The following is a 12,619-nucleotide window of genomic DNA, read 5'->3' as shown; positions in this document are numbered from 1 at the left end:
CTTTCATCCTGACAGGATGTTACACTGATGTAGGCAAGGCAAGTTTATTTGTATAGCACAATTCAACACAAGGTAATTCAAAGTGCTTTACATCCACATTAAAAGCAGCAAGACACAATTAAACAGTAAATAACAAATAAAACGATAACAAAAGAGGTAAAGTAATAAAATCACTGGCTGGGATGGCACGGCTTTGTCTCACACAAACAATGTTCAGCAGACATTTAAGTTGTGTCTGAAAAATCCCTGCAGCATTGAGCTGAATCGAGGGGGGAGTATTGATATACTGTGATGCACAGTCGTGATTTAGTGTGTTCAATTCAATTCAATTTTATTTATATAGCGTCTAATACAACAGATGTTGTCTCAAGACGCTTTCCAGAGACCCAGAACATGAACATAAACATAAACATAAACATAAACATAAACATAAACCCCCGAGCAGTTATTACATAAACAATGGCAGGTAAAAACTCCCATAGTGGGAGAAAAACCTTAAGCCAAACAGTGGCAAGAAAAACTCCCCTTTAGGAGGGAAGAAACCTTGAGCAGGACCAGGCTCATAAGGGGGGACCCTCCTGCCGAAGGCCAGACTGGGGGAGTCAGGGACGTCGACAGCACAGCAGGCATCCACGCAGGCAGGTGGAAGCAGCAACGGGATGACCAGAGGGGGGGGGGGGGGGGGGGGGGACACAGGCCAGAACGCCGCTCCCGAGGCTCCAGCCTGCAAACATGCACAAAAGAGAAAAAAGGGGGGCCGGCACAAGAAACTACAGGAACGATAGACAAAAATGATAGCTATGAGATATTTATAATAAATAAAAATGGTAATGGAGAAGAGAGGGAGGGAAGAGGAGAGGAGAAGAAGGGTGAGAGGCACCGCCCAGTGGATCATGTCGGGGCCTGCAGCATAGGCCTATAGCAGCATATCTACCATGAAGCTATATTTGTTGTTGTTATATATATGTTGTGTTGTTAGCTAAGGTGGATTAAGACTCTGGTTTTCGTGCAAAATATCCCTTTTTTTCGGAAGAGTGTTAGGGCCATGCAGGAGAAAAAATATTTGAGAAGGGAAGATTTTTTTTTATTGTTTACTTCGAGAAAAAAGTCGAAATGTCGAGAAAAAAAGTTGAAATGTCGAGATTAATGTTGAAATACAGTTTCAAGAATAAAGTCGAAATTTTCGTGAATAAAGTCAAAATTTCACCTTTTTTCTCAACATTTCGACTTTTTTCTCAAAGTGCATAATTAAAAAAAATCTTCCTCCTCTAAAATATTATTTTTCTCCTGCCTGGCCCTAATACTCTTCCGTACTTTATAACACTAGTATCCAAAAAAACAAACTTTAAAAGCTGCTTGTTATCACAGTGTCCATGGAAACTCACTGGTTAAACACATGCAAGAATGAAAATGAAGCAACAGCATTAAAGAAATGAATCCCAAAAAGTGGTCCAGAGCCGTCCACATGGACGTTCCCCCCTGAAGGTATCATGTTTGTCGTACGTTTACGATTGAAATCCCCTCCTGCTCCGTCTGAGCAGCCTTAATCTGCTTTCCTGGGGTTTGTCAGCATCTTTCCACTCTGCCCACCTGTACATTAACTCGGCACGCGGGCCTTCAGGCCAGGACTGGCTCTAACTCTCAACCTTGTTCTCTGGCAGCACTTTCTTCTTTAAAGGCGGCATCCCATCACCAGAGACTGATGCAAATACACACCTCCCTTCTCTCCTGGACACATATTAAATACATACATAAGTATATATGTATGTATAAGTATATATGTCTATGTTGCCTTATTCCTCACTGTGAAAGGATTACGTGACTGCGACACCAGTCAGGCTCAAAGTCGTATGAAGATGTTTGTACTGCATGGTTAACAGCTGGATGGAAGGAGGATCCATATTCAACCTTTTACCAAATGTAATTGATAACGTGGGACAAACATGTGACAAATTTCCATGCAGAAGTTCTAGCAACAGAACTCTGTTCACAAAAGGAGTTTCAAGATTCAAGATTCAAGACAACTTTATTTATCCCTTGAAGGGAAATTTGATTCGACAACTTGCGCCCAAACACACACATAACAAACACATAACACATTCAATAGAAACATAGAGAGAACGTTGGCAGCTGTGTGCAAAAATCTGCAATTTGTTGCATTAAAAGTGCTGATACCAATAAATTAATTAATAAAAAACAGTCTATACAAACACCGGGTGATATCATCCCTAGAAGGTACACAGTACCTAAATGCAAATACCAAACAAATTCATAAGGATAAATGTAATAGCCGGACAGCAGAGGGGATAAAAGACTTGGAAAAGCGATTACCCGACGTCCTGAAGGCAGCAGTAAAAATTATTTTCCCAAGACATGCCCACAAGTTCCAGAATACTCTGAGTTTTCCTCAAAACCTGTTGTTCCCAGAGGGAGCCCAGGTCTCTCTGCTTGAGTCCAATAATCTTGGAACAGATTTTCACCACACTGTTAAGATGTTTCTGTCTTAACAGTTTCCGTCAGCGGTACCACACCGCTCTGAAGCTTCATCTCTTCATGTCGGCTTCATTCACTCTCTATTTTCTGTGCTCAGACTCCAACCAATGCTGCTTCCTTCCTGCAGGCGAGCTGCTCCTGCAGTTGCTGTTAGGAGTTTAGTGTGCATGCATAAACCACAGCACCACTAAATGTGGATTCTCTTGCAGGACCACAATCGAGCAGAGTACGAGTTCTGCGTCATGCAGAAGAGCATGAGACAGGATCAGTCGGCCCCGAAGGTAAGACTGCCGTTGCTGCCCTTCAGCTCTCCTCACTCGTAGGTGCTCCACCTGTGAGGGAACGAGCTTGTGTGACATTTCTTCCATTTGAGTGTAATATTTTCTAAAAGAGAATATTTCACAGGTTATATTGGTTTAAATCCAGATATGATGAAAGGAGATGAAGTGATGGATGATGGATACGAAATCATGGAAAAAAGACTCAAAATATACAGAAGTATTAGGGCCAGGCAGGAGAAAAATAAAAATAATATTTTAGAGGAGGAAGATTTTTTTTCATTATGCACTTTGAGAAAAAAGTCAAAATGTTGAGAAAAAAGTCAAAATTTCGAGATTAATGTTGAAGTACGATTTCGAGAAAAACTTTGAAATGTTGAGAAAAAAGTCAAAATTTCTAGAATAAAGTCAACCTTTTGAGACTATAACAAACAGCGCATGTGACGGTCTTTACAAAATGCCTCGTAGACATTTTGACATGTTTCTCGACATTTCGACTTTTTTCTCAAAGTGCACAATAAAAAAAGATCTTCCCCTCAAATATTTTTCCTCCTGCATGGCCCTAATACTCTTCCGTATTCATCTGAGGCTGCATTTAACTTATTTCAGGAAAATCAGCTCTGAGTAACGTAGAATCAAACCTGATGAGGCTCAAGCTTGTTTTCACAACCACTCACCATGATGGTTGTGAATCAGCCTGGAGGTTTCTCCCGTCTCCCGTCTTCAGCCAAGGTCACATCTGCACATGCACCATGGCCGGCACCTGGGGGGGTTGTCTCTGCTCCAGTGGTTGGAGCAGAGACAACCCCCCCCCCCAGCCTGCTCTGTCTGACTGCCTTCCCTCTGACTGTCTGTTCCAGGAGGAGAAGGTGAAGCTCACCTGCACAGACAGAATGCCAGCTTACATGACCACCGTGGTCATGATGGGATTCATGGTGAGTTTCAGCAGCCGTAAATGAGACGTGGATGTTTACTGAGAGCCACGCTTGTACATGTTGTGAGTTTGGAGAGTTGAACCCCCCTCCACGGTGTGGTGTGGCAGCTTTGAGCTGCTCATTAGACAGAGGGAGAGAAGCCTCATCCACCTGGGACTGCGTCCATCTCTCTGCTCTGTTGCAGATAGCCCTGACCTTTGCCATGGTGTTCGGGGTCATCCTGTACCGGATCAGCGTCAAGGCGGCGCTGCACTTCAGCAACTACCCCGCCGCCCGCTCCAACATCCGGGCCACGGTCAAAGGCACCGCCGCCGTCATCAACGTCATCATCATCATCATCCTGGACGAGATCTACGGAGCCATCGCGCGCTGGCTCACCACGCTGGGTGAGGAGCACCGTCACATCACCGTCCCCTCACCCACGGTGCTGTCTGCTAATCACACTGGAGTTAACTAACTAACTAACTAACTAACTAACTAACTAACTAACTAACTAACTTACATCCTTGGATTAGAACGTTAAGGGGACGTTTCTGAAGTTATGCAACTGCATATGTGTGATATGTGTTTCAAATTAATATCGTAAAGCTAATTCTTGTATTCTGAACCTTGTTGTTCAACTATATTCACAAAATTTTGACTTTTTTCTCAACATTTCGACTTTTTTCTTGAAATTGTACTTCAACATTAATCTCGACATTTCAACTTTTTTCTCGACATTTCGACTTTTTTCTCGAAGTGCATAATGAAAAAAAAAACTTCCTCCTCTAAAATATTATTTTTCTCCTGCTTGGCCCTAATACTCTTCTGTAGTCTTTTCTTCTCTTTAATTAATGCCTTTTTTGCACAGATTTGTATCCTTGATACTTTGTATTTTTTTACGTGTCAATGTAGTTTTCACTGCCTTTTTTTTAAAGATTTTTTTGTGGCTCTAGTCGGCCTTTTTTCAAGTTGCAGACAGGAAGGAGGAGAGAATGGGGATGACATGCAGTAAAGGTGCGCAGGCCGGGATTCAAACCTGCGCCCACTGCAGTAGGACTGTAGTATATGAGCCGCTTGCTTAACCCACTGCAGTAAAAATTCTAATTTTAATTAGTTTCTAACCTTTAACCTTTTCTAGTTCTTCCTGGATAGCCATTTCTAACTAGGAATGGTGTTAAAATTAGATTTTAATTTCCTCTTCAGATACTTAGTAGGTCTGTAGTGTAGAGATCATCACATCTGCTCTACACACATGAAGTTCTGGGTTCAAGCCACAGTTTGCTTAACCCACTGCGCCACCGAGCGGGCCATTTACAGACTTTTAATGAGTGAAATGAATATTTTTCCGGCGCCTGAAGTGGTGCTTGTGATGGCTGCAGCTGCTGCTGCATGAGCAGTCCAAACTATCCAGTCACTGCTGGAGAGTTTCAGTCAATAAAGTCAGACCGGTTTAGGAGCTAAATATGTGTGTATACGAGGAAAAACAAGTGTTGTCTCTTTTGTCAGAGGTTCCAAAGACGGATAAGAGTTTTGAAGAGCGCCTCATCTTCAAAACCTTCGTGCTGAAGTTTGTGAACGCCTTCACGCCCATCGTGTACCTGGCCTTCTTCAGGGGCAGGTGAGACGACCGGTTCAGCTGGTTTCTGCTGATAAAGGAGCAGTAATGATAAGACGACAGGCACTTCCAGTAATGCTCCTCCCAGATCATGTTTCACTGTGTACATTCACAGCTTTCCATTGTATAAGTATGTGATTATTGCTGTGTTTCATTTTCTAGACTTGTTGGAAGACCTGGAAAATACCTGTATGTGGTTGGAACTTACAGAATGGAGGAGGTAAATCACAGACCGGCTGCTTCTCCGTATATTTAGGGCCCGAGCACTTACAGTGCGAAGGCCCTATTGTATCTTTAGGAAATGTTCTCGTTTTTTTTTCCTTCTTCCGACGAAATGAAGGCCTTTTTTCCCCCTAATCGTGCCCCAAAAGTCATCAAATTTTGCACGCAAGCCAGGCCTGCCAAAAATGTGATATTTCATGGTTTGCATTAATGGCCATGGCAAAATGGCTCAACAGCGCCCCCTAGAAAACTTTGTAAAGAAAAGTCTCTTGGCGCCATGGCCGAAACTGAACAGGAAGTCGGCCATTTTGAATTAATCGTGTCATTTTGCTGCAATTTATGCCATTCCTTCGGCCGTTTCTTTGCCCGAACCGTAACATACACCCAGGTGTGTTATACATCAAATTGTGCGTCTCGATCCTGCGACGACACGCATTACTTTTCTCAGTCAAAAGTGTTACTGTGGCGACGATAGGCGCCAAAAAGCGCGCCCCCCTTCATCTGATTGGTCCATGTTTGATACTTCCGATTTTTCTGGCATAACTTTTGAATGGTTTGACATAAAGACTCGTGGGTGGTGTCATCGGACTTAGTTTTCAGTCCTTGAACATAATTGGTGCAAATTAGCCCCGCCCCTTCATCTGATTGGTCGATATCTGGTAGTTCCTATTTTCTGCCATAACTTTTGAATGGTTTGATATAGAGAGTCGTGGCTAGTGTCATCCACTAAATGTCCAGGCCTGAAGAATCTACATGAAGTCATACAAGCTTCCACTGCAGTCTGAACGTGCACAAGGGTGCGAGGGCCCGTTCATATACAAATCAATTCAATCCAAAATTAGTGCATCTCATTCCGACTGAGGGTCAGTTTTAATTTTGGTTGTGATTCTGGGCTTTGATGGGTTCTTCTTGGCCGTCGTTGTGACTGTTCTGTGCTCTGTCCAGTGTGCCCATGCAGGCTGCCTCATGGAGCTGTGCATCCAGCTGTGCATCACCATGCTCGGCAAGCAGCTCATCCAGAACAACCTGTTTGAAATCGGCATACCGTAAGTGCAAAGCAGGGGCCGTGGGACACACTCAAGCACCCATTTACCTGAAACATACAGTACACGAGCGGAACAAGAGATCCTCGTAGGTCGCAGTACGTGGGTTTAGTAAGTCACATACATTACTGCACGTCGCCCACTCAGCTGAAAGGAATCATCTAAACGCCCGTCTGCTTTTCAAACACACTTATCTGGTGGCCAGACAACACTGCTGAACTTTTTCACTGTAGAATTGTTCTCTATGTTAAGTTATACTTTTAAAAAAAAAACATTAACTTTATTACTTTTGTTCTGTCAGTGGTTTAAACCCGACCAGACCAATCAGAAAGTAGTTATGTAGTCCAAAATATTAGCTTTTCAAACTGTAAATACATGACTGCTGGTGATACAGAGCTAAAAAGAATTGTGTTTTTGAACTTAAAGGGGACCTATTATGGCATCTAATACCTATTTTAAACAGGCCTTGAATGTCTTAAAAACAAGCTTTTGATTGTTTTTGCTTAATAAATTAGAAATTCAGCCTTTAAACCATGTCTTTATCTTCCCAGTCTCTAACCTCATTATCCATGCAGGATTCTGAGTGGGCGGGGCTATGATAATGAGGCTCTGTGCTGATTGGCTGCCTGAATGAAAGAAAAAACTTGTTTTTCATAATAGGTCCCCTTTGAGGAGAACAAAATTTATGGTAATTTCATTGATGCCCTTAGTGCAAATTGGTGTTTTTTAACACAGGTTTGTGTATTTTTATATTCATGTCAGCAAACAATAGTCCTCCCTGTCGTTTATTTAATGACATTCATCCACTGGAATAAGAAGGAATCTAGTTGGACACATTTCTGTATTTCATTCACTGCATAAACCTTCTATGGTCTCCAGTTAAACTTACTGATGTACGGTACAGTTACTAACCTCATAAATGCATAATATTATAGAAGGAGCCTGTGAGAAACACGTAATGGACCCGGTTCATATGATCAGGCAATATCAGGCAGCCAGTTACAGAAACCTCTAAAGGTACATGCATAGTTACCAAAATCTGTTCCTAGATGGCTCCTGGGAACAGTTTGGGCCTCAACAAAGGTGCATGTTTCATTTCTGTCCTGGGTTCTGGGTTTGTGCAGGAAGCTGAAAAAGCTGCTCCGGAAGAGGAAGTCAGACTTGTCAGACAAAGAACAAGAGAAGCTCAGCGAGTCTCTCCGGCGTTTTGAGAAGGACCAGATCCTGGGTCCCTTCGCCGGCATCAACCCTGAATACATGGAGATGAGTGAGTCTGCTGTCCCGCTTTCCTTCTCAGAATAACCTTCCTCGCTTCACTCCGCCACACTCCGCATCCTCACATTTCTGCGATTATCGGCTCGTTTTGAACCAATTTTCCAGTCGTGTGACAATTTTTTGGATCGGGCCAGATTTCGACCCAATCGTTGGTCGTGCCTCGTGCAGTAAACGTGGGGTAACCACGAGAGATTAACACCTCACGACGAGAGAGTAACACCTCACGACGAGAGATTAACACCTCACGACGAGAGAGTAACACCTCACGACGAGAGATTAACACCTCACGACGAGAGAGTAACACCTCACGACGAGGTTCGATTTAACGCAGAACCATAATTCAGGTTTAAGGCAGCGCGTTTGTTTTTGCTGAGCATCTTTGGTGTCTACCACTTCGGGGTTCCTCCTCTTCCACTTCTTTTTGACGTTGCAGTTCCAGTAACAAAAGTCCGACGTGAGGATTATGATCGTATAGTGTGAGCAGACGGAGCATCAGAGCATCGGGACGTACAGTGTGAGACCATAAATCGTGGGCTGTGAACTTTTGAACTCAGCAATCTAGTCGTGCAGTGTGAGATGGGGCTGAATCAAACCATTTAAAATATTGCACAGTGTATGCCCAGCTTTAGAGTGTACTTTTGCTCTCGTCCAAATATGAGCCATCAGAAAACCCTCGAATGTTAATGATTAGGTCTGTGTTGAAAAAAATCGATTTTCCGATTCTAAATCGATTCTCATATTAATTCCTAAAAATCGATTCCTATGTTTAATGATCGATTTTTTCATCATTACATTTTCGCCCGGTGAAGATTAATCCCAGTACGTCATTTAATTTACACATGCGCGGTTGAGCTGTTGCAATTTCTTTTTTTGCACTTTAAATGGATATTGAAAGGCATATTTGAGTTATTTATTTTTTAGTTATTTATTTCATACAAATAACTTTTGCTATTTTTTTTGCTTATGCCCAAAAAAGGAATGTTTTGTTGGACACGAGAATAACTGGTGCCATGTTTTTACCTTTAAATATGTTTAAAGGTATGAAAACATTAAAGTTTTCAGTTATCATTGGTTTATATACTGTCTCGGGGTTAAATTTGCATGAAATGCTGAAAACCAAATTCTCAAAAATTAAAAACTGAAAAACACAGAAAATGGATCAAATAAAAACGGAATGTGGGAAGATTTCATCCGTCTCTGTTTGCTGCCCTGGATCTGGTTGGTTATTCTCCCCCACGGTGTTTCTGCAAAGCATTCTGGGAGCTTATTGGTCCTTACAGCATCATTAGCTGCAATACTTGCTGTTGAATCTCAATATAATACTAATATTAATATGTTGCATAACTACAGTCATATAATTCATGCAACAGCTCAAAAAACAGTTTTAATAACACTAACCCAAATCAATATCAGATCGAATCGTACATAATAATAGAATCGTACATGATAATAGAATCTTACATGATAATAGATCAATAACAGTAAAAAGAGAGTCATCAGAAGAAAACATCACCACTCTGGGGAATACCGAGAGGAAAAAACGTTCAGCAATGAAAGAAAAGGGATTTCTAGATGCAGGTTTTATCACTTATAGCAGCTTTAGCATTTACGGTCCAGCTGATCCTGTGCTGGTATCAGGATGATACGCAATTTACTGAACGAATATTTGAATAACGAAGGAGCCAATTCGTAAAATTTACTAAACACATATTTCTCACAACTTGTGTATTTAAGTTAAAAAATAAAAATTTGAAAATCCTTTAAGTTGTTTCCATTCACCTGATTGGGTCACCAGTCTGAAAGCTTCCTGTTTTTAAGCAAAACAATACAATTACTAATTTATAGCATTTTTTTATTTTTGGTTCAGTCTTTTGTCTACATAAACAAAAGTGCAAAAAGTGAACTAAGAAAAGTAGGAAAGAACTAAAGTATGTTTATGTGATCAGTTGGGGTTCTGGTATGTGCATGCAGACTTCTTAAGGCACTTAAAGAAAGCACCAAACTACACTTGAAAATTGTATCTGCATAATTGTGAGAGCATATATCCTCCTTTTTTAAACACCAGGTGGATTATGATGTTTTTAAGAGGGTATTTTCTCCACTCTTATAGAAGAGTATCAGAGCCATGCAGGAGAAAAAATATTTGAGAGGGGAAGATTTTTTTTTTATTGGGCACTTCGAGAAAAAAATCGAAATGTCGAGATTAATGTTGAAATACAATTTCAAGAATAAAGTCAAAATTTCTTGAATAAAGTCGAAATTTCGCCCTTTTTTCTCAACATTTCAACTTTATTCACAAAATTTTGACTTTTTTCTCAACATTTCGACTTTTTTCTCGAAATTGTGCATAATGAAAAAAAAATCTTCCTCCTCTAAAATATTATTTAAATTTTTCTCCTGTCTGGCCCTAAAACTCTTCCAAGAGAGGAAGTGACACAAAAATTCACTACAATGTGTTGCTTTCCTTCGCGAGACAACCGTGTACCAATGACCATTTTGTAAATAGGTTTTTATTGAAATAAAAATGTCTGCTAAAAGGATTTATAGTTGGATTGTGTGTAAACTAGTTTGAATGGGACTGAAGTGAAATGTGTGACCTGGAGTTGTTGTGTCCTGATGGTATTTGCAAGATAATACGTAAAAAAGGAAGTGGATGGTTTTCATCTCCATCCTGGAGGTGAAGTTGAGCTGTAAGGAAGGAGGTGTTTCCTCACACCGAGCAGCAGAGCTTCTCACCCCAAAGGCAGTGCTGCGCGGACAATTATCGATCCACCAAGCATTTGAAGTAATGAGTATTGACTGAATCCCTTCTGCATTATTTTCATCAATAATTGAAAGGAGCAAATTCATCATGTGCTGTTGTATTACATACGTGATGACTTGATCAATATTTGTTTATTAACAAATGTCAGCAGCAAGCAGTGGTTTCTTATAAATTGTCTGCCCGGAGCTAAACCGAAACCAAACCTTACTGCAACAGGGGAAGTATTTCTTCTCTGGTAATGCTGCTCTGTCTGCTGGAAGTGCCTGTGGGCACATTTAGCAAACATTTTACCTGTATTAACTATAAAAAGATGAATGATTCATCATCGGATCAGAGGAAAGACTGCTGCTGCTCCCGAGGGAGACTCAGTAATTATTAATTATTCAATGCTTAACACAACTAAAGTGTCTGCCAGTGCTGCACCCTCAGATCTCTTCTTTTTTTTGTACTTTGTCTGCATATATATTAATGGTTAATACCATGTTGGTAAAAGCCTGAGGCATATATATATATATATATATATATATATATATATATATATATATATATATATATATATATATATATATATATATATATATATATATATATATATATATATATATATATGCATTTTTAATACATAATATATATCATATATATTTATTTTAATAATATGTACATGTGTGTGTGTGTGTATATATATATATATGTATATATATATATATATATGCTTAACCCAGTTTTTACGGGCAGCTTAGCGATGTCCAGGGTGCGCACTACTGTATAAATAGTTCTTTTAAGCAAAAGACAAATTGTACATATGACGCTAAATGACAGACTTTGCTATATCTCTTTTAAAATGAGGCATTTTTTATATATAATATATATCATATATAGTTTAATATATCATATTTATTTATTTATTTATTTATTAATAAATATGTATTTATTATATATATACTTTTTTTAATATATTTTTTATTTATTTATTTATTTATTTATCTTTTTTTAAAGTGAAGTAAAACCCCTCAGGCCTCTGACGTCTCTGGGGAGGGACCGACAACGTGTTCTCCACAGGAAGGAGGCAGATCTGTAGGTCTGATAGTTCCAGGTCATGTACTGGCAGAATACAATAAATCAGTGTATGAGATTTAAAATGGAGCATTTAAGCAGCTTCTGGCCCCACAGTGATATTGTGTCCAGGCAAAACTAGATTAGAAGGGAATAATCCCTGTTGTGTGTTCGCTGGATTCCCTCTCTGTGATCCTGGAAGAGACACAAGGTCAAGGATGTTCTGACGTTTGCCTTCATGTATGTTTGTTTGGTGGCAGTGACACAGATAGTTTACTGCAGACTATCAGCCCTCCCCTGGACTGCTGTTGGTGCTATGTTACAGGTGAAAGCAGGGAGGATACTAACTACACTAGGGGCCAGTTCCAATCCCCCCCTAGTCCTACTTTTCAGCCCTACCCCTACATTTTGCGCGTTCCCGCAAGGGTAGTGGTGTCCCAATTCCTCTTCAGTCAGATGCTGACTTACCGACGGAGGGCCAGAGAAAATTTCCCAGAATGCTTTACGTCATCATTTGCAGACTGAATCAAACAAAAAAACATGGCGGACATTTCTCATTTTTTAAGTGAATAAAATCAATATTTTGAGTTAGTTTCTGCATAAAAATGCGTTTTGATTACATTTCTAGCGAGAAATATATATTTTACTTTCATAATATTCACTCAGTGAATGTACATAATCACTTGCTTGTTCGTTGTTGCGAAGTTTTTTCAGATCTCGCCAGAATAAAGGCTGATTTATGGTTCCGCGTTACACCAACGCAGAGCCTACGGCGTAGGGTACGCGTCGCCGCGCGCCGTACGGTGCCCGTCGACGCATGCCCTACGCCGTAGGCTCTGCGTCGATTTACATTTTCAACCTGATCTCACAAAAATCCGTGAAATGCCCAGGACCACTTACGTACCTGAACGTAAACCACGCAGTGACGTAGCAAGTGGTGTCCCAATCCCTAGGGAACA

General features: G+C 40.5%; 1 protein-coding gene across 2 annotated transcripts in view; it reads left to right on the top strand.

Annotated features, from left to right (window-relative positions):
* Positions 1 to 12,619, top strand: part of ano1a (anoctamin 1, calcium activated chloride channel a) — a 70,983-nt gene that overhangs the window by 47,263 nt on the left and 11,101 nt on the right. For both annotated transcript variants that reach the window (XM_061736953.1, XM_061736952.1), the window contains exons 14-20: positions 2,703 to 2,774; positions 3,632 to 3,706; positions 3,891 to 4,092; positions 5,195 to 5,306; positions 5,466 to 5,523; positions 6,471 to 6,571; positions 7,693 to 7,835. In XM_061736953.1, coding sequence (XP_061592937.1) covers positions 2,703 to 2,774; positions 3,632 to 3,706; positions 3,891 to 4,092; positions 5,195 to 5,306; positions 5,466 to 5,523; positions 6,471 to 6,571; positions 7,693 to 7,835 — 763 coding nt within the window. The remainder of the gene's footprint in view (positions 1 to 2,702; positions 2,775 to 3,631; positions 3,707 to 3,890; positions 4,093 to 5,194; positions 5,307 to 5,465; positions 5,524 to 6,470; positions 6,572 to 7,692; positions 7,836 to 12,619) is intronic.

Source organism: Cololabis saira, chromosome 2, assembly GCF_033807715.1.
Source record: "Cololabis saira isolate AMF1-May2022 chromosome 2, fColSai1.1, whole genome shotgun sequence".
NCBI lineage: Eukaryota > Metazoa > Chordata > Actinopteri > Beloniformes > Belonidae > Cololabis > Cololabis saira.
Note: the sequence above shows the minus strand (reverse complement) of the source record. Positions and strands in the feature narration are given on the sequence as shown.